This window comes from Vigna angularis, chromosome 10 (genome assembly GCF_016808095.1).
Source record: "Vigna angularis cultivar LongXiaoDou No.4 chromosome 10, ASM1680809v1, whole genome shotgun sequence".
NCBI classification, from domain to species: Eukaryota; Viridiplantae; Streptophyta; class Magnoliopsida; order Fabales; family Fabaceae; genus Vigna; species Vigna angularis.
The window spans coordinates 15,475,076-15,499,594 of NC_068979.1; the positions used below are offsets into that span (position 1 = coordinate 15,475,076).

Sequence of the window (24,519 nt, forward strand, 5' to 3'; positions counted from 1 at the left end):
TATTTCGGCTTGGTATTTTGGTTTCTGTATATTAAGCCGTTCGGCTTTTGAACCCTGTTTAGTATAAGACTGCATTGTTTAACTGTTAATTGTAATTAATTCTAAATTATAGTCATTACTGTATTTTGGGATGTTACATTAGTGGTATCAGAGCAGTTTTGTTCTATTAAAGGACATTGTAGGTTATGAGTACACTGTGTTTTTGCTGTGTGCTTAATGCGTGTTAAATGAGTTATTTTTCTCGTTGAACATGACTAACGTTCGTTTTTCTCTGTGTCCCAGAGAACAAATGGCGCCTCGACTCCCTCCTCCACCCCAGCCTAATGAACCTGATGCGTCCAACAACGCTAGGTTGTTGGAAACGGTGATTGATAGACTACAGCAACAGAATACCACTCTGATGGAAGAGAACGCTACTCTGATGCAGCAAAATCAGAATGCTTTGCAGAGTTTGGAGGCCGCTCGCGCCAACTCTGAAGCAACACAGAGGCAGCTAATGGATATCCTTGCCGCTACCAGAAACACACCGGGAGCGTCCTCTTCTAACGCTACCCAACATGCTGAATGGAGTTTGGAGAGCTTTCTTCAGCATCATCCCGCCAAGTTTAATGGAAAGTGCCTTCCTGATGAGGCAGATCAGTGGCTGCGGGACATGGAAAAGATTTATAATGCAAAGAGGTGCCCTGACGACAACAGATTGGCGTTTACTGAATACCTGCTGACTTGTGAGGCCAGCCACTGGTGGGCGAGCGTGAAGACTATACTGACAGACGCTCACGCTCCTATCACTTGGGAGGTTTTCAGGAATAAATTTTATGAAGAGTATTTCCCAGACAGCGTTCGCTACGCCAAGGAAGTGGAGTTCCTTCAATTGGTGCAAGGGGGAAAATCTGTATCGGAGTACACCAATACTTTCAAGCAGTTGTTGAGGTTCAACACTATGGCCACTAGTGAAGAGTGGCAGTGTAGGAAGTTCGAGAATGGACTAAGGAGCGACCTGAAGGTGTTGATATCAAGTTTATGCATTCGGTCATTTCCTGCCATGGTGGAGAGAGCCAAAGTACTGGAGAAGAATATGGCAGAGGTGGAACGACAAAAGAAGCAGCAACAGGTGGTTAGAGGACCGATCGTATCTAGGGGTAATGCTAATGTGAGAAGTACTCCTTACACTCGTCCAAGTCAATCATCAAATACCAGTGGATCTCGAGCGCTGGTCGCTGCTGGACAGTCTGGGCAGCAAGGAAACGTTACTTGTTTCCAGTGTGGAGGACCACACTATCGCTCGTCCTGCCCTCAGCTGACGGGAGGTAAATTCTGCACTCGTTGTAGAAGAAATGGGCACTTGGAGAGTGAGTCCAACATGGGTGGACGCGCTGTGATGAGGCCACCGAACGCTGGGAGAAATCAACCAAGAGGAGGTGGACGAGCCCAAGCTGTTGGGCGTGTTTATGCTTTGACTGGTGCGGAGGCAGCAAGCTCAGGTAATCTCATATTCGGTGATTGCTTGCTGTTTGGTAAAGATTGCTATGTGCTGTATGATTCGGGGGCGATCCAATCCTTCATCTCGAAGGCGTGTGTTGAAAAGTTGGGTTTAGAAGTGAGAGGATGCAGTTCGACTTGGTGGTGTCAACCCCAGCGGCTGGCAAGGTTAGGACGTCCACTATATGCGTCAGGTGTCCCCTAGAAGTGGAAGGGCGTAGGTTTAAAGTCAATCTCATCTGCTTACCTCTTCAAGGTTTAGAGGTGATTTTAGGAATGGATTGGCTGACTACCAATCGCATTCTCTTAGACTATGGAGATAAGAGATTGGTTTTTCCTGAAGAAGATGAAGTAGATCTGTCTGTGATGCTCGGTCAGTTAAAGGAAGACATAATGGAAGGTGCCAGCTGTTTCTTAATTTTGACGCATGAAGATCAGGAGTTCGGAGGTTTGATGCAAGAACGATCGTCCACTAGTAATAATGATGGACGATCGATTGTGGATGAGTTTCCGGACGTCTTTCCGGAGGACATACCGGGACTGCCTCCTGTTCGCGAGGTTGAGTTCACTATCGATTTGGTGACCACGGCAGCACCCATCTCCGTTCAACCATATCGTATGGCGCCTGCAGAGTTGGTTGAACTTAAGAATCAAATTGAAGAATTGATGGATAGGAAATTTATCAGGCCGAGCGTATCACCATGGGGAGCGCCTGTTCTCTTAGTAAAGAAGAAAGATGGCAGCTCCAGACTTTGCATTGACTACAGGCAGTTAAACAAGCTGACCATCAAGAACAAGTACCCCCTACCACGGATTGATGATTTACTGGATCAGTTGCATGGGGCGAGCGTGTTCTCTAAGATCGACTTGAGATCAGGCTATCATCAGATTCGGGTTAAAGAAGAAGATATTCAGAAGACGGCCTTTAGATCACGTTACGGACACTACGAGTATGTAGTGATGCCGTTTGGTGTGACGAACGCCCCAGCCATATTCATGGATTATATGAACCGCATTTTCAGGCCGTATTTGGACAAGTTCGTGGTAGTGTTCATTGACGACATCCTCATCTACTCCAAGAGATGTGAAGAACATGAAGAGCATTTAAGACTAGTACTTGGAGTTTTGAGAGAGAAAGAGTTGTACGCTAAGTTGTCCAAGTGCGAATTTTGGATGAAGGAGATACAATTCTTGGGACACGTAGTATCCCCTGGTGGAATTTCGGTAGATCCAGCTAAAGTACGAGCGGTACTGGATTGGGAAAGCCCGCGTTCGGTCACGGAAGTTAGGAGTTTTGTGGGGCTCGCGGGCTACTATAGGCGCTTTATTGAAGGATTTTCCAAGATAGTAGCACCTTTGACGCAACTTACGCGCAAAGATCAGCCGTTCGCTTGGACTGATAAGTGTGAAGCGAGCTTCCAAGAGTTGAAAGGAAAATTGACGAGCGCTCCAGTGTTGATCATTCCTGACACAGCCAAACCTTTCGAAGTGTATTGTGATGCGTCTCACCAAGGTCTAGGTTGTGTTCTGATGCAAGAGAGACGAGCAGTGGCGTACGCTTCTCGTCAATTGAAGATTCACGAGAGGAATTACCCAATGCACGACCTGGAGTTGGCAGCGGTCGTCTTTGCTCTGAAGATTTGGAGACACTATTTGTATGGATCAACTTTCCAAGTCTTCAGTGATCACAAGAGCCTCAAGTACCTCTTTGATCAGAAGGAGTTAAACATGAGACAAAGGAGGTGGCTTGAGTTCTTGAAGGACTACGACTTCGAATTACTTTATCATCCCGGCAAAGCGGACGTTGTAGCAGATGCGTTGAGCAGGAAGGTGGTGCATGTCTCGTCTATGATGGTACGCGAATTGAGCTTAGTAGAGAGCTTTAGAGATCTAAGGTTACAATTCGAGTTGGAGCCGAACAGTATCAAGTGTTTTAACCTTAGAATATCCAGCGACGTGTTCGAGCGGATCAGAAAGAAGCAACGAGAGGATGAAGAGTTAGTGAAGATATTGGACGCACTTGGTACGGATCAGGCCAAGGAGTTTAACACTGGAACGGACGACTTCTTACGTTATAAGGGCCGGACGTGCATCCCAAATGATGGAGACCTGAAGAGAATTATTCTGGAGGAAGGTCATCACAGCCGTCTTAGCATGCACCCTGGCATGACTAAGATGTATCAAGACCTCCGGAAATCCTTTTGGTGGCCTGGAATGAAGAGTGATGTAGCTCGTTTCGTGGCATCATGTCTAACCTGTCAACGAGCGAAGGCGGAGCATCAAAGACCTGGCGGCGTACTACAGCAACTGGAAATTCCTGAATGGAAGTGGGACAACATCTCCATGGATTTCGTGACTCACCTACCACGAACGGTCAGAAATCATGACTCCATTTGGGTGATCGTGGATAGGCTAACGAAGAGCGCCCACTTCCTGGCAGTCAACTTCAAGATGTCAATGACCAATCTGGCCAAACAATGCAGTCTTATACTAAACAGGGTTCAAAAGCCGAACGGCTTAATATACAGAAACCAAAATACCAAGCAGAAATAAGAAGAGTCAGGGACGAACGGTTTTACAAAACCAAATAACCGAACGTCCACTATTCAGATTAAAGTAATATAAACTAAACCAATGAGCGCGCTAAGGCTCGGCCTTGACTTCCACATCTACGAGGCCCGCGTCTTCCAAATTTTCCTCTTCCAGCGCCTCTTCCAGTGGCTCACTTCCATCTGCTCCCATCCACACGGATGATCATCGCGAAGACAAGACGGACGTACAAGGACGAGGGACAACACAAGGAAAAACGAAGGGTAAGCTTATGTAATTTAATTCATACATTAACATAAAAATTTCATCAATCCACACATACTAGAATAATTCAACATAAATAATCATCCAAAAACTATTACTAGACGGACCGTCCGGACTGTATGAATCTGTGTAGCTACAGGCGTCCTTGCACCCGAGTGATGTAGTAATTGTATTACACTCCACAGTTGCCACTCGAGGTTAGTTCGTTCTTACGTCGCCCATGTTAACTTATGGACTAAGGACCTCCTACCGTTCCCACACATGACTTACCCCCTCTAAGTGAGGATGAGTACTCACGGAAGATCAGGATGGACCGCCAGCATTAGCATGCCCACAGTCATACTTTACCAAATTCCATATTCAAATTCATCCATACATGAGTCGTTCCTCCCTGCAACGCTCGTTCAAATTCCACAATCATAGATTCACCTCATATACTGTTCATTATCAATAACTTTCCAACTTAACATCATTTTCATACTCCATTTTAGTTTCATAAAAAGACGAGCGTTCAGTCCCCTTCATAATGAGGACGAACGTTAACATGATACAGAGAGGTTCTCGTTTCTGAACGGAAGGAAACGAACGTCTTTCCAAGGACGACGTTATGACCACTTGAGTCAGTTAAATGAACTGATTCTAGAACGACTCAAATGATAATTAGAATAATTTAAGTTCAATAACCATAGATCGAATCCAAATGAATAAAGACACCGCAAGGCGTTTAGATACTGATACCGAGTACGATTTAGTAAAAAGAGTAACCGCCAGTCAATGACCGAACGCGGTAATAGATATTTATTAAATATTTGGACGAACGCTATTCACGTACGTTTGGTAATCAAGTGTATGGACGAGCGTTCGGTATAAGACCGAGCGCCACTCATAACGAACGCTTTGGGTCGAGACCCATCGCTGATGCGAAATATTAATAGAAATAGAAATTTATAAGATAACAATATGGAAGAGAAGTATTTAAGAATGACTAAGTATAGAAATTTATATTTTTCAAGCTTCTTAATTTCTCACATAACACTCAGAGCACCTACGTTTGGCCGAACGCTCAAACGTAAGACGAATACAAGAGGGCGTTCGTCCTAATTACGTATTCTTCCCAAATGAAAGAATTCTGTTTTTTCAAGGGAATTACAAAAATACCGAACGGTCAAGGACCATTCGATAACGAACGTATATAATCATATTAAGAAGTTCAAATTCACATTTTCCACTATTTTCAACCTTGAATCTTTCCAAATACCAGATCATACTTTATACTTTACATCAAATATAAATTTCCAGAACTTTATGTCATCACATTAAGAATTTATACTTCAAATACATACTCATTTTCACGTTCATACACTTCAGGCATATCAAACATCATGGTTCATATATATATATACTGGATACATACATACACTCATTCAGTAACGTGCAATCAATTTCAACATACATACAACAACATACGAATTAAATTAATAAGCTTCCCTTACCTGGATCAGTAGTGAACGTCCTAAACTCAAGATTTTGGGTTCGTCCGCTAGCAGTTTTCTACCCTCAAAGAATCACTTAATTCTTCCAACTAGATCTAACCATAAAATCCAAGAAATACTAAGAACTTAACCCTTCATGAAACCAAAATTTGACTTCGCAGGAAACAGAAGAACGAACGCCTAAAGGGAGAGACTTACCAGTTTCAGAATTCAGATGTAATCGGTTCAAATTAAAGCTCACAGCGTTGGGAGTACTTCTATGGTTTCTGAAATGGAATCGGAGAAAGGTAGAATGAGTTACAATAGAGAGAAGGAAGAAGGTTTCTAGAGAGAAGATGGAGAAGAAGGAAAATCAGAAATTTGGTGAAGATGAAGAAGCATGCAGAAGAGTGGGAAGAGAGTTTTTCAGAAAATCATATTCCCTTCCCTCGTAGGACGAGCGTCCATTCTCCTGCTGCCACTTGTATTTCACTAACGATTTCGAATGTTCCAAAAATGACACTTGGCAGTTGCATGCAGAGTGGGTGTGAGTGCGTTTTAATGGCACTGAACGTGCGGCGTGCGTGCATTTAATAGTGATTAGAGTGTGGGGTTGGGTGCGTTTCTTAAGAAGAATCTGAACAGGGTTTTTGGGTATTAAAAAGTGATTTGACAGGTGGAGGTGATGAACAAATTTATGAACACCAAAATATGATGTCACAAACTTGTTTTACAATCGGCAAGTATGACCGAATCGTTTCAAGTAATAAACTTGGTAAGACCAAGTATCGTTCTCCCAAAGGACTCACGGCCTAGTTTAGTTATGTGATTTGTTGATTAGCTAAGACTTAAGAACGAAATAATTGGATTTTATATGCAAAAGACGAAAATAAACATGTATGCATGAACGTGATCAATGGCTAAAGCAAAATACAAACACTTTCAATGGAATATATGGATGAGTATGTTGTTGGGGGTCAATTTCATCTTATCCACTCTCATATATTTTAGGAATTCTACATTCAAGTCATCATTGTTAATGCCACTCTCTAAATTACCTTTCAAAGAAGGCCTCTCCCTAATTACGAGTTCATACGATTCCTAGCATCCCTAATAATTAGTTTATTTAGCATAGGAGCTTAAGGCAATCAATATACCTATTGGGAGAAATTCCCCAGATCTAGACTTCCCCGTACGTTTCCGTATCGACAAAACCAATAATCATGCATTGAATGAGTTAAACAAAGCAAGCTTTGAGCAAAGAAGGAAAACCCTAACTAATGATGAAAGAAAGCATAAGTCTTATATTAAGATGCAAGCACAAATTCCATATATGAGAGCTTCAAAAGATTACAGTGATTCCCCAACAAACATACAAGGTTTAGTTCACCATATTCATGGTGAACCTAGATGAACAATAATGCAAGAATGAAAGATAAAACCCTAAAAAGGTGAAGAGGTAGCCTGAGCATCCAAGATCCTCCTTCAAAGGGGTGGAAGAGAGAGTTTTTGCTTCGTTCCAGCCAAAGATACTAACCCTAGGAAACCCTAAAGCTTATATATTATTCGTAAATTACATAAAATTAGGCCCAAGCCCAAAAATAGTGCCGCTCAGCGGTAAACTACCGCTCAGCGGTAAGTGCGTAAGCTCGGTTCTTCCCCTCAGCGGCCATTTTGCCCCTCAACGGTCCTCCCGTGAGCTCCTGAGTGCCGCTCAGCGGTAAACTGCCGCTGAGCGGTACTTGCGGCTTCTCCTTTTTGCACTTTTTGGTGTCTTTTCTGATTTCATCTCTCTCCTTCTTCACTTCTTTCACTAAATTCACCCTAAAACCTGCACAAAAACACTAAAATCAAGCATAAACCTGTCCAGCTCTCTTATTTCTGAAAATATGAGTAAAAACATGATTTCAAGCTAGTTTCTAAGTATAAAGGTTGCTTTTAGCATCAATTTTAAGCATGAAAATAACAGTTTTTCAACTGTTATCACAACCCCAAACTTAGAACTTTGCTTGTCCTCAAGCAAACAAGATGTAACTCAATCTTCCACCAATTCATATGATGGTTCACTCATTCAAAAATCTTCTTTTTTAGATAAGTAGCAACTTCAATCAAACTTATGACCAAGAGTTAAATCAAGATGTGCACATGCTTTAGTGTTCACAAAGTCATTTAAATTCCAACAAATGCTATTTTTCATTAATGATCAATCAATTAAGCATGGATGTTCATGTGCTTATGGAATATTTCCTCACTAGGTAAAGTATTTCACTCAACACAAAAGTGTATAGGAGGTAATCACTCATTCACTCTACTATCACAATGTCACATGAATCAACTTTGCCTTTCATTTTACCACAATCAAAAACATTCACAAGCATGCATCATCACAAGGACTTTTTAATGGCTTAAAATGTGGCTGGGCTAACAAGAAAATTGGTTTTTCCGGATCACAAAATCCTTGAGTTAAGAGAATCATAACAACACAATTATTCTTATTTTTCCTAACTTTTATTTGCATTGAGCTTTGCCTTTCTTTTCTTTTCTTTCTCTTTATCTTTTCACATTCTTATTTCTTAGCTTCTTAGCTCAATGCTTTTCCCTTTTTCTTTTTCATGCTTTCCCAACAACCCCAAACTTGAACATTTAACAATACCACACAAGATTTTCTACTTAACTCAAGGTAAAGCTTTTCAAGGGTTTTCAATTTATGTTCAAGGCTAAGGGTTCAAAGGATAGAACACAAAGCGTTCTCTTTTACTGGGCTACTTTATGAATTTGGCCAATAAAAAGGGTTCCAACAAACGGCCTTGATCATATGATGCAAAACAACAATTGATTCAATCATAGAAAACCTGGGCAAAGTCATTCATGCTTTCAAAGCAATAGCATTCAATCAATAACAACTCTGGAGCTCAAAACCTCACATATAAGCTCATTCACATTTGACATACACATCCTGCTTAATATCACAATCACAATCATAATACTTTGCATTTGTTCACAGAGCTTGTGAACCACCTGTTTAAGCATGTAATGTACACATCTATCTCACATCAATCAGTCAATAATCATCATCAAGCATTACTTATCACACAATCATAGTCAATAGCAAACCATCATAACAAACCAGGTTTCCAATAGAGTACATCAAACCCTATTTAAAAACAAAAATATGTACAGAACACTGGGTTGCCTCCCAGTAAGCGCTTGTTTAACGTCACGAGCCTGACCCAAACTTTCAAGGATCAACTAACAGCATCACTGTGGATAATTGTTGCACTTCTCCTCCTAGATAGGGCTTGAGACGTTGACCATTCACTACCCAACTTTTCTGTGGATCAGCAGCAGCTGGATCAGATATTTCAATTGCTCCATGCGGATGCACTTCTTTTATCACAAATGGTCTTGACCATTTTGACTTCAGCTTCCCAGGAAATATCTTCAATCTTGAATTGAACAATAGTACCTGTTGTCCTGGATTGAAAACTCTATTCACCAACTTCCTGTCATGATAAAATTTGATTTTGTCTTTGTAAGCCTTGGATGAATCATATGCATGTAATCGCATTTCTTCAAGTTCCAGAATATGTCTTCTGCGTGTGCATTGAGTTTCATAAGGATCAAAATTCAAGAATTTCAAAGCCCATAATGCTCTATGCTCCAATTCTATTGGCAAATGACATGCTTTCCCATAGACTAATTGAAACGGTGATAATCCCATAGACGTCTTCATTGCTGTCCTATAAGCCCAAAGAGCATCATCCAATTTGAGAGACCAATCCTTTCTTGATGAAGTCATTGTTTTCTCCAGGATCCTTTTTATCTCCCTGTTAGACACCTCAGCTTATCCATTTGTTTGTGGATGATAAGGTGCAGCTACCTTATGTTTTACTCCATAATGTTTGAATACTTTCTCTAGCTGATAATTGCAAAAATGAGATCCTCCATCACTGATCAGCACTCTTGGAGTGCCAAAACGTGAGAATATCTGCCTCTTCAGGAATTTAATTACCGTGCTAGCATCATTTTTAGGACAAGCTAATGCTTCCACCCATTTACTCACATAATACCAGAATATATTCATTGTTGAAAGATGGAGGGAAGGGTCCAACAAAGTCAATACCCCAACAATCAAAAACCTCAACCTCTAAAATACCTTGTAAAGGCATCTCATGACGTTTAGTGATTGTCCCTGCTCTTTGACATTTATCACAATTTCTAGCATGATTATGGGCATCTTTAAATAAAGTTGGCCAATAAAACCCTGATTGAAGGACTTTTGCTGCTGTTCTTTCTCCATTAAAATGTCCTCCATAAGGTGAATCATGACAATGCCAGAGAATTCCTTTTGCTTCTTCATTTGTAACACATCTCCTTAGAAGATTATCTGCTCCAATTTTGAACAAATAAGGATCATCCCAAACAAATTGCTTGGCCTCATGCAGAAATTTCTTTTTTTGTTGCCAAGTTAGATCTTCCGGCATGACCCTTGCAGCTTTGAAATTAGCCATATCAGCAAACCAGGGCCTCTATGCTATTGAAATATTGAGGTCCAACCACATTAGTGTAATCAGCAAGAGTCTGTCTGACATTATTATTCTCCATCTCCTTAGTGCTATGGTAAGAACCTTGTGGTGAAGGTTGTAAAAGGATTTCCGAAGGAGGAAAAAGTTCTCTAGATGTACAAATTCTTCTCCTCCGTGTACTCTTGTCTAAACCTTCAAGAAGAGGTTCCGAGGTTTTCTTGCTTCTAGTTCGAATTGCCTCCTGCATACACAAGAAAACAAGTCCCTAGAAAAATTTGTTAGCACAAAAAGATATAGAAGAAATAATATAAGAGATAAGATAGAATAAAAACAGAAAAGTAAAAACAGAAAAAAGAAAAATAAAAATAAAAACAGAAAAAAAAATAAAAAACAAAAAATAAAATAAAATAAAATAAAAACCGAAAAAACAGAAAATAAAATAAAATAATAACCGAAAAATAAAATAAAATAAAATCAAAACAATAAAATAAAAACAGAAAAATAAAAACAGAAATTCAAATTTCAAAATTCAAAATTTCAAAATTCAAAATTCAAAATTCAAGTCAAAGATAATCAATAATCACACAAATAAACTAGTTAAACCATGAGTCCCGGATCCGGCGCAAAAAACGTGATGACAAATTTATGAACACCGAAAAACGGTGCCAAAAACTTGTTTAATCCCCGGCAAGTGTGACCCAATCGTATCAAGTAATAAACTCGGAAAGACCAAGTATCGTTCTCCCAAAGGACTCACGGCCTAGTTAATTATATGATTTGTTGATTATTTAAGACTTGTGAACAAATTCTTGTGGTTTCAAATGCAAAACACAATAATTAAACATGTATGCATGAGTTTGATCAATGGAAAAAAGGTTCCGAGGTTTTCTTACTTCTAGTTCGAATTGCCTCCTGCATACACAAGAAAACAAGTCCTTAAAAAAATTTGTTAACACAAAAAGATAAAGAAGAAATAATATATGAGATAAGAAGATAGAATCAAAACAGAAAAATAAAAACAGAAAACACAAAAATAAAAACAAAAAAATAAAATAATAACCGAAAAATAAAAATAAAAAATAAAATAAAATAAAAAAAGAAAATAAAAACAGAAATTCAAATTTCAAAATTCAAAATTCAAGTTAAAGATAATCAATAATCACACAAATAAACTAGTTAAACCACGAGTCCTCAACAATGGCGCTAAAAACTTGATGACAAATTTATGAACACCGAAAACGGCGACAAAAACTTGTTTAACCCTCGGCAAGTGTTACCGAATTGTATCAAGTAATAAACTCGGTAAGACCAAGTATCATTCTCCCAAAGGACTCACGACCTAGTTAGTTATATGATTTCTTGATTATTCAAGACTTGTGTACAAATGGTTATAGGTTTCAAATGCAAAAGACAAAAAAATAAACATGGATGCATGTGATGATCAATGGGAAAGAAGAACACAAACACTGAATGAATTATATGGATGAGTATGTTATTGGGAAAATCAATTTCATCTTATCCACTCTCATATATTTTAGGAATTCATCATTCTTTTCATCAACGTTAATGCCGCTCTCTAAATTACCTTAAACCCGATGTCTCGCCGAAGAAAGCCTATCCTTAATTACGAGTTCATACAATTCCTAGCATCCCTAATAATTAATTCTGAAGCACAAAAGCTTAAAGGCAACCAACCTCATATCCCTATGTCTAGGCGATATTACTTTTGGGAGAATTTCCCCGGATCTAGATTTTACCGTATGTGTCCATATCACTAAAATAAATAATCATGACATCGAATGAGTTAAAAAATGCATGCTTTGAGCAAAGAGGAAAAACCCTAACTAATGATGAAAGAAAGCATGTATCAAAGATATGATGTTTAAACACAAAATTCCATATATGAGAGTTTCACAATATTACATTGATTCCCCAACAACAAGAAGAGTTTAGTTCACCATATTCATGGTGAAACTAGATGAAATACAATGAGATAGTGAAAGATAGAACCCTAGAAAGATGAGTAGGTAGCCTTAGCATCCAAGATCTTCCTCCAAGGGGTGGAAAGGTGTGTGTTTGCTTCGTCTCCATCCAAAGATACAAACCCTAGAAAATCCTAAAGCTTATATACTATTCGCAATATTACAAAAAGTGGGCCTAAGCCCAAAATACCACCGCTCAGCGGTACCAGCGCGTAGTCAATTCTCTCCTCAACTGCACTTTCACCTCTTAGTGGAGCCAACGAGTGTTCTTGAGTGCCGCTCAGCGCTAGTTTACCGCTGAGCGGTACTTGCGGCTTCTCTTCTTTTGCACTTTTTGAGTTCTTTTCTGATTCCATTTCTATCCTTCTTCACTACTTTCATCAAATTCATCTTAAAACCTGCATAAAACACTAAAATCAAGCATAAACCTGTCCAACTCTCTTATTTCTAAAAATATGAACAAAAGCATGATTCTAAGCTAGTTTCAATGTGTTAAAGCTTGCTTTTAATATCATTTTTAAGCATAAAAATAACAATTTTTCAACTGTTATCAATGTATGCATGTGTGCATGGGTGCCTGTGTGCATGTCTTCATTGTTGCATGTATGAATGTATGCATATGTCCATGTTTGAATGTATGCATGTGCGCATGCATATGATTGCATGTGTATATGTACGTATGTAGGTATACATGTGTGCATGACTGCATGTATGCATGTATACTTGTGTGCATGTATGCATGTATGCATGAAAGCATGTGTGGCTTCATGTATGCATGTATGCAAGCATGTGTATTGTATGCAAGTGTTCATGTGTGCATGAGTACATGTTTCCAAGTTTGCATGTGTGCGTCTATGCAGGTTTGCATGTATGCATGTATGCATATGTGCATTTATGAATGTGTGGTTGTGTATGTATGATTGTGTAAGTATGCGTGTGTGCATGGGTGTGTGTGAGTGTGCATATGTGCGCATGTGCATGTATGCATGTGTGCGTCTATGCATATGTGCGTGTATGCATGTGTGCGTGTGTGCATGTATGTATGTGTGGATTTATGCGTGTGTGCATGTATGCATATGTGTATGTGTGCATTGTTGCATGTATGAATCTATGCATATGTGCATGTTTGCATGTATGCATGTGCGCATGCATATGATTGCCTGTGTATATGTACGTATGTAGGTATGCATGTGTGCATGACTGCATCTATGCATGTATACTTGTGTGCATGTATGTATGTATGCATGAAAACATGTGTGGGTTCATGTATGCATGTGTGCAAGTATGTATTGTATGCAAGTGTTCATGTGTGCATGTGTACATGTTTCCATGTATGCATGTGTCCTTCTATGCAGGTTTGCATGTATGCATGTATGCATGTGTGGTTGTGCATGTTTGATTGTGTAAGTATGCTTGTGTGCATGGGTGTGTGTGAGTGTGCATATGTGCGCATGTGCAGGTATGCATGTGTGCGTCTATGCATGTGTGTGTCTATGCATCTGTGCGTCTATGCATGTGTGCATGTATGCATGCATGTCTGTGTGCGTTTGTTCATTTATGCGTGTGTGAGTGTGCATATGTTCATTTATGTATGTCTGTGTGCATGTATGCAAATGTGCATGCGTGTATGTATGCATGTGTGCATGTATGGATGTTTGAATGTGTGCATGAAGAAGCGTCTGCATGTGCACATACGTGTGTGTACCTGTGATCGTGTGCATGCGTTCTTATGTTCATGTGTGCATGTGTGGATGTGTGCGTGTCTGCACATGTGCACGTACACAGGTTTGCATTTGTGCATTTTTGCATGTGTGCATCCATGCATGTATGAATGTATGCATATGTGCATGTTTGAATGTATGCATGTGTGGATGCATGTGATGCATGTGCATATGTACGTATATACTGATGCATTTGTGCATCTGTGCGTGTAAGCATCTGAGCATCTATGCATGTATGCATGTGTGGGTTCATGTATGCAATGGTGTGAGCATGTGTATGAATATGCATATGTATGTATGCCTGTGTGCATGCGTGTGCATATGTCTGTACGCACGTATGGATGTATGGATGTATGCATGTATGCCTATAAGCATATGTGCATGTATGCATCTGTACATGTGTGCTTGTTTGCATCTCTGCGTTTGCATTTGCATTTGCATGTAAGCGTGTGTGCATGTGTATGTGTGCATGTGTAGATGTATGCATGTGTAGATTCAGGCGTGTATGGATGTATGCATGTGTGCATGGATGCATGTGTCTATGTAGGCATGTGTGGATTTATGCCAATGTAGATTTATGCATGTGTGGATGTATGCATGTGTATGGGTGCATGTGGGCATGTGCATGTATGCACATGTATGCATACGTGTGTGTATGCATTTGTGCATGCATTTGCCTATGTACGTTCGCATGTATGCATGTGTTCATATATCCATATATGGATGTATGCCTGTGTGTCTACATGTATGCATGTATGCATGTGTGTTTGCATGTATGCATGTATGCTTGGGTGCGTGTGTGCATGTGTACATGTATGCATGCATGCATGTATGCATGTGTGCATGCATTCATGAATGCTTGTGTGCGTGTGTGAATGTGTGCATGTGGGCCTTTGTATGCACTTATGCATTTATGCATATGTGCATGTTTTCATGTATGCATGTGTGCTTGTATGCATGTGTGCGTTTGCATATGCATGTAACCGTGTGTGCGTGTGGATATGCATGAGTGGATGTGTGCATGTTGATGTATGCATTCGTGCATGTATGCATGCATGTGTATGCATTTGTGCATGCATTTGCATATGTACTTATGCATGTATGCATGTGTACATCTATGCTTGTGTTCATCTATCCATGAATTGATGTATGCATGTGTGTCTGCATGTATGCATGTATGCATGTGTGGTTGCATGGATGCATGTATCCATGTGTGCATGTATGCTTGGGTGCATGTGTGCATGTATGCGTCTATGCAGGTTTGCATGTATGCATGTATGCATATGTGCATATGTATGCATGTGTGGTTGTGCATGTTTGATTGTGTAAGTATGCTTGTGTGCATGGGTATGTGTGAGTGTGCATATGTGCGCATGTGTAGGTATGCATGTGTGCGTCTATGCATGTGTGCATGTATGCATGTGTGCATGTATGGATGTATGTCTGTGTGCGTCTGTTCATTTATGTGTGTGTGCATGTGTACCTATGACATGTGTGCATGTATGCATGTGTGACTATGCCATGAGTGCATGTATGCATGCGTGCATGCATGCTTGTGTGCGTGCGTTCATGTATGTTTGTATGCATGTGTGCATGTGTCCGTGTGTACATGTATGCAAATGTGCATGCGTGTATGTATGCATGTGTGCATGAAGAAGCGTATGCATGTGCACATACGCGTGTGTACCTGTGAGCGTGTGCATGCGTTCTTATGTCCATGTGTGCATGTGTGGATGCATGCATGTATGAATATATGGATATGTGCATCTTTGAATGTATGCATGTGTGCATGCATGTGAAGCATGTGCATATGTACGTATATACTGATGCATTTGTGAATCTGTGTGTGTAACCATCTGAGCATCTATGCATGTATGCATGTGTAGGTTCATGTATGCAATGGTGCGAGCATGTGTATGAATATGCATATGTATGTATGGTTGTGTGCATGAGTATGCATATGTCTATATGCACGTATGGATGTATGCATGTATGCCTATTAGCATATGTGCATGTATGCATCTGTACATGTGTGCTTGTTTGCATCTCTGCGTTTGCATTTGCATTTGCATGTAAGCGTGTATGCATGTGTGCGTGTGTACGACTGTGTATGTGTGCATGTGTAGATGAATGCATGTGTAGATTTAGGCGTGTATGGATGTATGCATGTGTGCATGGATGCATGCATGTGTGCATGGATGCATGCATGTGTGCATGGATGCATGTGTCTATGTAGGCATGTGTGGATTTATGCCAATGTAGATTTATGCATGTCTGTATGGGTGCATGTGGGCATGTGCATGTATGCACATGTATGCATACGTGTGTGTATGCATGCATGTGTATGCATTTGTGCATGCATTTGCATATGTACGTTCGCATGTATGCATGTGTGCATCTATGCATGTGTTCATATATCCATGTATGGATGTACGCATGTGTGTCTACATGTATGCATGTATGCATGTGTGTTTGCATGTATGCACGTATGCTTGGGTGCGTGTGTGCATGTGTACATGTGTGCATATATGCATGTATGCATGTGCGCATGCATGCATGAATGCCTGTGTACGTGTGTGAATGTGTGCATGTGGGCCTTTGTATGCACGTATGCATTTATGCATATGTGCATGTTTTCATGTATGCATGTGTGCATGAGTGCTTGTATGCATGTGTGCATTTGCATATGCATGTAACCGTGTGTGCGTGGGGATATGCATGAGTGGATGTGTGCATGTTGATGTATGCATACGTGCATGTATGCATTTGTGCATGCATTTGCATATGTACTTATGCATGTGTGCATCTATGCATGTGTTCATCTATCCATGAATGGATGTATCCATGTGTGTTTGCATGTATGCATGTATGCATGTATGCATGTGTGGTTGCATGGATGCATGTATCCATGTGTGCATGGTATCTTGGGTGCATGTGTGCATGTGTAGATGTGTGCATCTATGCATGTATGCATGTGTGTTTCTATGAATGTGTCCATGCATGCATGCATGCCTGTGTACGTGTGTGGATATGTGCATGTGGGCATTTGTGCATATGGCCATGTGTGCACGGGTGGAAGTGTTTATTTGTGCATCTTTGCATGTGTTTATGTATGAAACTGTGCGCATGTTTGAATGTGTGCATGAATAAACATATGCATGTGCACGTATTCATGTGTACATGTGAGCGGGTCCGCATGTGTTCATGTGTCCATGTGTGCATGTGTGGATGTCTACATGTGTGCACATATACATCTTTGTATTTGTGTATTTGTGCATGTGTTCATGTATGTATGGTTGCATGTATGAATGTATGCATATCTACATGTTTGCATGTATGCATGTGCGCATGCATGTGTATGCATGTGCATATGTACGTATGCAGTTATGCATGTGCACATCTATGCATCTATGTGGACTAGCATGTGTGCATCTATGTATGTATACATCTAAGCATGTGTGGGTTCATGTATGCATGTGTGCCAGCGTGTGTATTAATATGCATATGTAGGTATGTGATAAGCTGTCGTTGAAGCTATCAAATTAATACTACTTTTCAAGGCAACTTCAGTATTGCCAAGTAGTATTCAAGAAAGTAGACAGGGTTGAAGTAACCCTGAGTCGTCTCCCAACGAACACGGAATTGCTTTTGAATATCTGTGATTCTTACGAATGCTATGCAATGCTTATGAATAAAAGTAATGGTTGAAGAGTGTTTAAAGAATAAATAAGAAACTTAAAAACAGTTACGATGAAATAGGCTAATTCCACTGCTTTTCCAAGATAGATTCATCATCGGTTATTCACGGATAATTGTTCAATTGATTATTGTTTAAGTTTCAAATTAATTAAAGTACATTCTTAATTAATTTGAGGGCGATCATGCATTTAACCAAAGTAAATTTTCAATCAAATGCAAAACCTTTCTAGATTATTCACAATAAATTCAACCAAAGTACATTCTGAATCAAATTCTATTGTGTTTAATCATGTCTATTCTTAAATCTCCTAACCAAATTAAAAGCTAATCAATCAAAGTAAATTCTCAATTGATTATAGTTGAAATTATTACTAATCAATCAAAGTACATTCTCAATTGATAGTAAAAACCATTTAATCATATGAAAGTTCCTAAATTAAATCAAAGTAGATTCTCAATTTAAACCTAGAAACCCTAAAACTCATATAATCAATATGCATGTAGATTCAAACACATTATAATGCAAAAATCTTTGCTTTTAACAAGATAGAGAGATGAAAGACATAGAGAGAGAACACTTAAATTAATAACCAAAGTAAACAATTGCATTAAATCACTCTAACCTCAGAATCCATAATGGAATTACAGCAGAATAGCCCTAGATACTTAGTTCTCCATGAATGGAGTTGAATACAAGATGAAAGAAAAGTGAGAGGAGTATGAGAGAATGAATGCCTTAAGTGAAGTCTCTAGGTCTCTTTATATAGGGCTTGATTGGGCTTGGACTCTGAGTATTCAGTTGATAGAATCTTTTATCTTATATCTTCCAAATAACTAAAAGATTTAGATAATTATAACATTATTTGGAAGATATTTTCGGTTGATATTCCCAAATTAAATTAATTCAACAACTGAATTTTATCTTTTAACTTTTCTGAATTTCCAAAATTGCACAAATGCCCTGAAATTTCCTCTATCTGCACTTTAGCCCCTTTTGAGTTTCTAAAATTGCAAGAAAGCCCCTCAGTTGACCAGACTTTGACCAGAGAAGGCTTGTTGACCAGCTTTGACCAGAGGAGGACGAACCAATGAGGTGCTGACACGTGTCAGCCCCTTTCCCACCCAAAATTAGGGTTTCAGATTGGGGAAGGCTCCTGTGCCGCCGCGAGAACGAGATCTTCTCTACGCTTTCGCCTTTGCGGTGGTGATGATGCATTTGTCTCTGGGTTTTCTGAATGCAGGTGCGTGTTGATGATGGGGAGCGGCGTCTAGGTGGCTGGTGCGAAGGTTGCGCGTGGTGCGCGAGAAAAATGGCGCATGATTGAGGCGCTGTAATGGCCGTTCTTGCGGCGGCTTTGGTGATGATTTCAGAGGAGCTTTGCATGATGAAGATGGTGGGGGAGTGGTGACCGGCGACGCGGCATCCATGGCAGAATCGCGATTGGGTTCCGAGAATGGAGAAGATGAAGATGGTTGTGCCAAGCTTTCGTCAATGGAGGAGAGGCGCGATGAAGAGTGGTGTTGCGGCGCGCCATGGAGATGCGAAGAAGATGACGGAGGTTGCGAATGATGATGCGCGACGGAGGCGGAGCGTCGGCGCGGTTGATGGTGGCGGCCTGACCTGTATCCGCGGCGACTAGCGGGAATGGTGGTCGTGGAGGTTGCGGCAGCGGCGGATGGTTTCACGGTGGCGGCACATGGTGGCGGCTAGGGTTCTGCTGGATTAGGGTTTCTCTGTTAGAGAAGACAGGGCTGACGTGGCAAGAGGCATGAGGTGGCATGTTCTGGTTGGCTAGATCTGTGTGGGGAGGATTTGGACACGTGGCATGATTTGGTGGAGTTTAGCTTAGGAGGGGTATGGGTAGGAAAATTTAGGAGGTGTATTTAGAATAGGGTTACTGTTTGGCTTAGTATTGGGCCTCTTTAAGAGAAAAGGGGTGTATGTAAGGAAATTGGGAGGTGCAAGGGTAAAAGTTGCCTGTTTGGCCCATCTGTACATTATTTTCCAAATAAAATCTGATTTGTGGGCCTTGAATTGCCATTTGGACCAATAAAACTTATATTCTCAGCTGCAAAAATAAACATTAGAACATCCAAGAATAATTTATGCGCTAAAACTTACTTTTTACGTCTCTTTATTTCCCAAACCCAATAATTCCAATCATCACAAATTCACTTAAAATAAACCATTTAAACACAATTATCCCATCAAAATTTTAATTTTCAAACATAAATGTGGGCATAAATATGCACTCATCAGTATGCATGTACGCATGTATTTATATGTGCATGTATGGTTGTATGCTTGTGTGAATGTGTGCTTGTATGCATGTGTGCGTTTGCATGTGCAAGTAAGCGTGTGTGCATTGTACGTGTATGCATGTGGTAATGTATGCATGTGTGGATTTATGCGTGTGTACAGGTATGCATTTGTGCATGGGTGCATGTGTGCACATGTGCATAGGTGCATTGTTGCATGTATGAATCTATGCATATGTGCATGTTTGCATGTATGCATGTGCGCGTGCATATGATTGCATGTGTATATGTACGTATGTATGTATGCATGTGTGCATGACTGCATCTATGCATGTATGGTTGTGTGCATGTATGCATGTATGCATGAAAGCATGTGTGGGTTCATGTATGCATCTCTGCAAGCATGGGTATTGTACGCAAGTGTTCATGTGTGCATATTTCCATGTATGGATGTGTGCGTCTATGCATGTTTGAATGAATGTACGTATGCATATGTGCATGTATGCATGTGTGGTTGTGCATGTATGATTGTGTAAGTATGCGTGTGTGCATGGGTGTGTGCGAGTGTGCATGTATGCATGTGTGCGTCTATGCTTGTGTGCATGTATGCATGTATGCCTATGTGCGTGTATTCATTTATGCGTGTGTGCATGTGTACCTGTGACATGTGTGCATGTATGCATGTGTGCCTGTAAAATGTGTGCATGTATGCATGGGTGCATGCATGCTTGTGTGCGTGCGTTCATGTATGCTTGTATGCATGTGTGCATGTGTCCGTGTGTGCATGTATGGATGTTTGAATGTATGCATGAAGAAATGTATGCATGTGCACGTACGCGTGTGTACCTGTGAGCGTGTGCATGTGTTCTTATGTCCATGTGTCCATGTGTGGATGTGTGCATGTGTGCACATATACATGTGTGCATTTATGCATTTTTGCATGTGTGCATCCATGCATGTATGAATGTATGCATATGTGCATGTTTGAATGTATGCATGTGTGCATGCATGTCGATGCATGTGCATATGTATGTATGTATGTACTTACGTATTTGTGCATCTATGCGGGTAAGCATGTGAGCATCTATGCATGTATGCATGTGTGGGTTCATGTATGCAATCGTGCAAGCATGTGTATGAGTATGCATATGTATGTATGCATGTGTGCATGCCTGTGCATATGTTTGTGTGCACATATGGATGTATGCATGTATGCATGTATGCCTATAAGCATATGTGCATGTATGTATGTGTGCATGTGTGCTTGTTTGCATCTCTGCGTTTGCGTTTGCATTTGCATGTAAGCGTGTGTGTATGTGTGTGTGTGTGTGTGCGAGTGTGTATCTGTGCATGTGTAGATGTATGCATGTGTAGATTTATGCGTGTGTGGATGTATGCATGTGTGCATGGGTGCATGTGTCCCTTTTGGGCATGTGTGGATTTATGCCAATGTAGATTTATGCATGTGTGGATGTATGCATGTGTGCCTGGGTGCATGTATGCACATGTATGCATACGTGCATGTATGCATGCATGTGTATGCATTTGCATATGTACGTATGCATGTATGCATGTGTGCATCTATTCATGTATGCATCTATGCATGTGTTCATATATCCATGTATGGATGTATGCATGTGTGTCTGCATGTATGCAAGTATGCATGTGTGTTTGCATGTATGCATGTGTGCATGTATGCTTGGGTGCATGTGTGCATGTGTACATGTGTGCATCTATCCATGTATGCATGTGTGCATCTATGCATGTGTGCATGCATGCAAGAATGCCTGTGTACGTGTGTGAATGTCTGCATGTGGGCATATGTGCATATGGCCATGTGTGCACAGGTGCAAGTTTTCATTGGTGCATGTTTTTCATGAGTTTATGTATGCATGTGTGTGCATGTTTGAATGTGTGCATGAATAAATGTGTGCATGTGCACGTATGCGTGTGTAAATGTGAGAGTGTGTGCATGTGTTCATGTGTTCATCTGTCCATGTGTGCATGTGTGGAAGTGTACATGTGTGCACGTATACATCTTTGCATTTTTGCATTTGTGCATGTGTCCATGTATTCATGGGTGCATGTATGAATGTATTCATATCTACATTATTGCATGTATGCATGTGCGCATGCATGTGTATGCATGAGCATATGTACGTATGCAGTTATGCATGTGTACATCTGATGACAAATTTATGAACACCGAAAACGGCGCCACAAACTTGTTTTAACAATCGGCAAGTGTGACCGAATCGTTCAAGTAATAAAACTCGGTAAGACCAAGTATCATTTTCCCAAAGGACTCACGACCTAGTTAGTTATCTAATTCGTTGATTATTTAAGACTTGTAAACGATTGATTGTAGTTTTAATGCAAAAGACAGTAATTAAACATGCATGCATGAATGTGATCAATGGCAAAAAGAGTAAAACAAACACGAAATGAATTATATGGATGAGTATGTTGTTGGGGTTATCAATTTCATCTTATCCACTCTCATATATTTTAGGAATTCAACAATCTTTTCATCAATGTTAATGCCACTCTCTAAATCACCTTATCAAGAAGGCCTATCCTTAATTACGAGTTCATACAATTCCTAGCATTCCTAGTAATTAGTTCTGAAGTGCAGGAGCTTAAAGGCAACCAATATACTATTGGGAGAAATTCCCCGGATCTAGACTTCCCCGTACGTTCCCATATCGACAAAATCAATGATCATGACATCGAATGAGTTAAACAATGCATGCTTTGAGCAAAGAGGAAAAACCCTAACTAATGATGAAAGAAAGCATATATCTCAATTAAGATGTTTAAACACAAATTCCATATATGAGAGTTTCACAAGATTACATTAATCCCCCAACAACAATACAAGGTTTAGTTCACCATATTCATGGTGAATCTAGATGAACAATGATGAAAGAATGAAAAATAAAACCCTAGAAAGGTAGAGAGGTAGCCTGAGCATCCAAGATCTTCCTTCAAAGGGGTGGAAAAGAGAGTGTTTGCTTCGTCCCAGCCAAAGATACAAACCCTAGGAAACCCTAAAGCTTATATACTATTCGTAAATTACAGAAAATTAGGCCCAAGCCCATAAAAGTGCCGCTCAGCGGTAAGTGCGCAAGCTCGATTCTTCCCCTCAGCGGCCATTTCACCCCTCAGCGGAGCCAACGCGAGTTACTGAGTGCCGCTCAGCGGTAAACTGCCGCTCAGTGGTGGTTGCGGTTTCTCCTTTTGCACTTTTTGATGTCTTTTCTGATTCCATTCCTGTTCTTCTTCACTTTTTTCACCAAATTCACCTTAAAACCTGCTTAAAACACTGAAATCACGCATAAACCTGTCCAGCTCTCTTATTTATGAAAATATAACCAAAAACATGATTTCAAGCTAATTTCTAAGTGTTAAAGGTTGCTTTTAGTATCAAATTTAAGCATGAAAATAACAGTTTTTCAACTGTTATCACAACCCCAAACTTAGAACTTTGCTTGTCCTCAAGCAAACAAAATGTTACTAAATCTTCTACCAATCAATATAATGGTTCACTCCTTCAAAAATCCTCTTTTCAAGATAAATAAAAACTTCAATCAAACTCATGACAAAGATTTCAATCAAGATGTGCACATGCTTTGGGTGTTCACAAAATCACTTAATATCCAACAAATGCTATTTTTCATGAATGATCAATCAACTAAGCATGGATGTTCATGTGCTCATGGAATATTTCCTCACTAGGTAAAGTGTTTCACTAAAAAACAAGTGTATAAGAGGTAATCACTCATTCACTCTACTACCACAATGTCACAAGAATTGACTTTGCCTTTCATTTAACTACAATCAAATACATTTACAAGCATGCATCATCACAAGGACTTTTCCAATGGCTTATAATGAGGCTGGGCTAACAAGAAAATTGGTTTTTCTAGATCACAAAACCCTTGAGTTAAGAGAATCATATAAACACAATCATTCTTGCTTTTCCCAACTTTCCTTTGCATTGAGCTTTGCTTTTCTTTTCCTTTCTTTCTCTTTTTCTTTTGCTTTTTCCTTTCACATTCTTATTTCTTAGCTCTTAGCTCAATGCTTTCAATTTCCCTTTCTATTTTCCAACAACCCCAAACTTGAATATTATCTACTTACCTCAAGGTAAAGATTTCAACAAGGGTTTTAAATTTATGTTCAAGGCTAAGGGTTCAAAGGATAGAACACAAAGTGTTCTCTTTTAGTGACTAATTTCATGAAATTTGGCTAATATAAGGGTTTCCAACAAATGGCCTTGATCATATAATGCAAACAAGCAATTGATTCAATCATATAAAACCTGGGCAAAGTTATTCATGCTTCCAAAGTAATAGCACTCAATCACAACAACTCTGGAGCTCAAAACCTTACATACAAGCTCATTCACATTTGACATACACATCCTGCTTAATATCACAATCACAACCATAATAACTTGCATTTGTTCACAAAGCTTGTGAACCACCTGTATAAGCATGTAATGTGCACAATCTCAACATCAATCCATATCAAAGCATCATTCAAGCATTGCTTATCAAACAAT

At 39.9% G+C, this 24,519-nt stretch overlaps 1 protein-coding gene across 1 annotated transcript; it reads left to right on the plus strand.

Moving 5' to 3' along the window:
* Positions 1-289: 289 nt before the first annotated feature.
* Positions 290-19,263, plus strand: LOC108320034 (uncharacterized). The gene is made up of 5 exons (XM_052869998.1): positions 290-1,481; positions 1,790-3,153; positions 3,196-3,613; positions 18,826-18,934; positions 19,065-19,263. The coding sequence occupies exons 1-5, from the start codon at positions 290-292 to the stop codon at positions 19,261-19,263; spliced, it is 3,282 nt and encodes a 1,093-aa protein (XP_052725958.1).
* Positions 19,264-24,519: the final 5,256 nt, after the last annotated feature.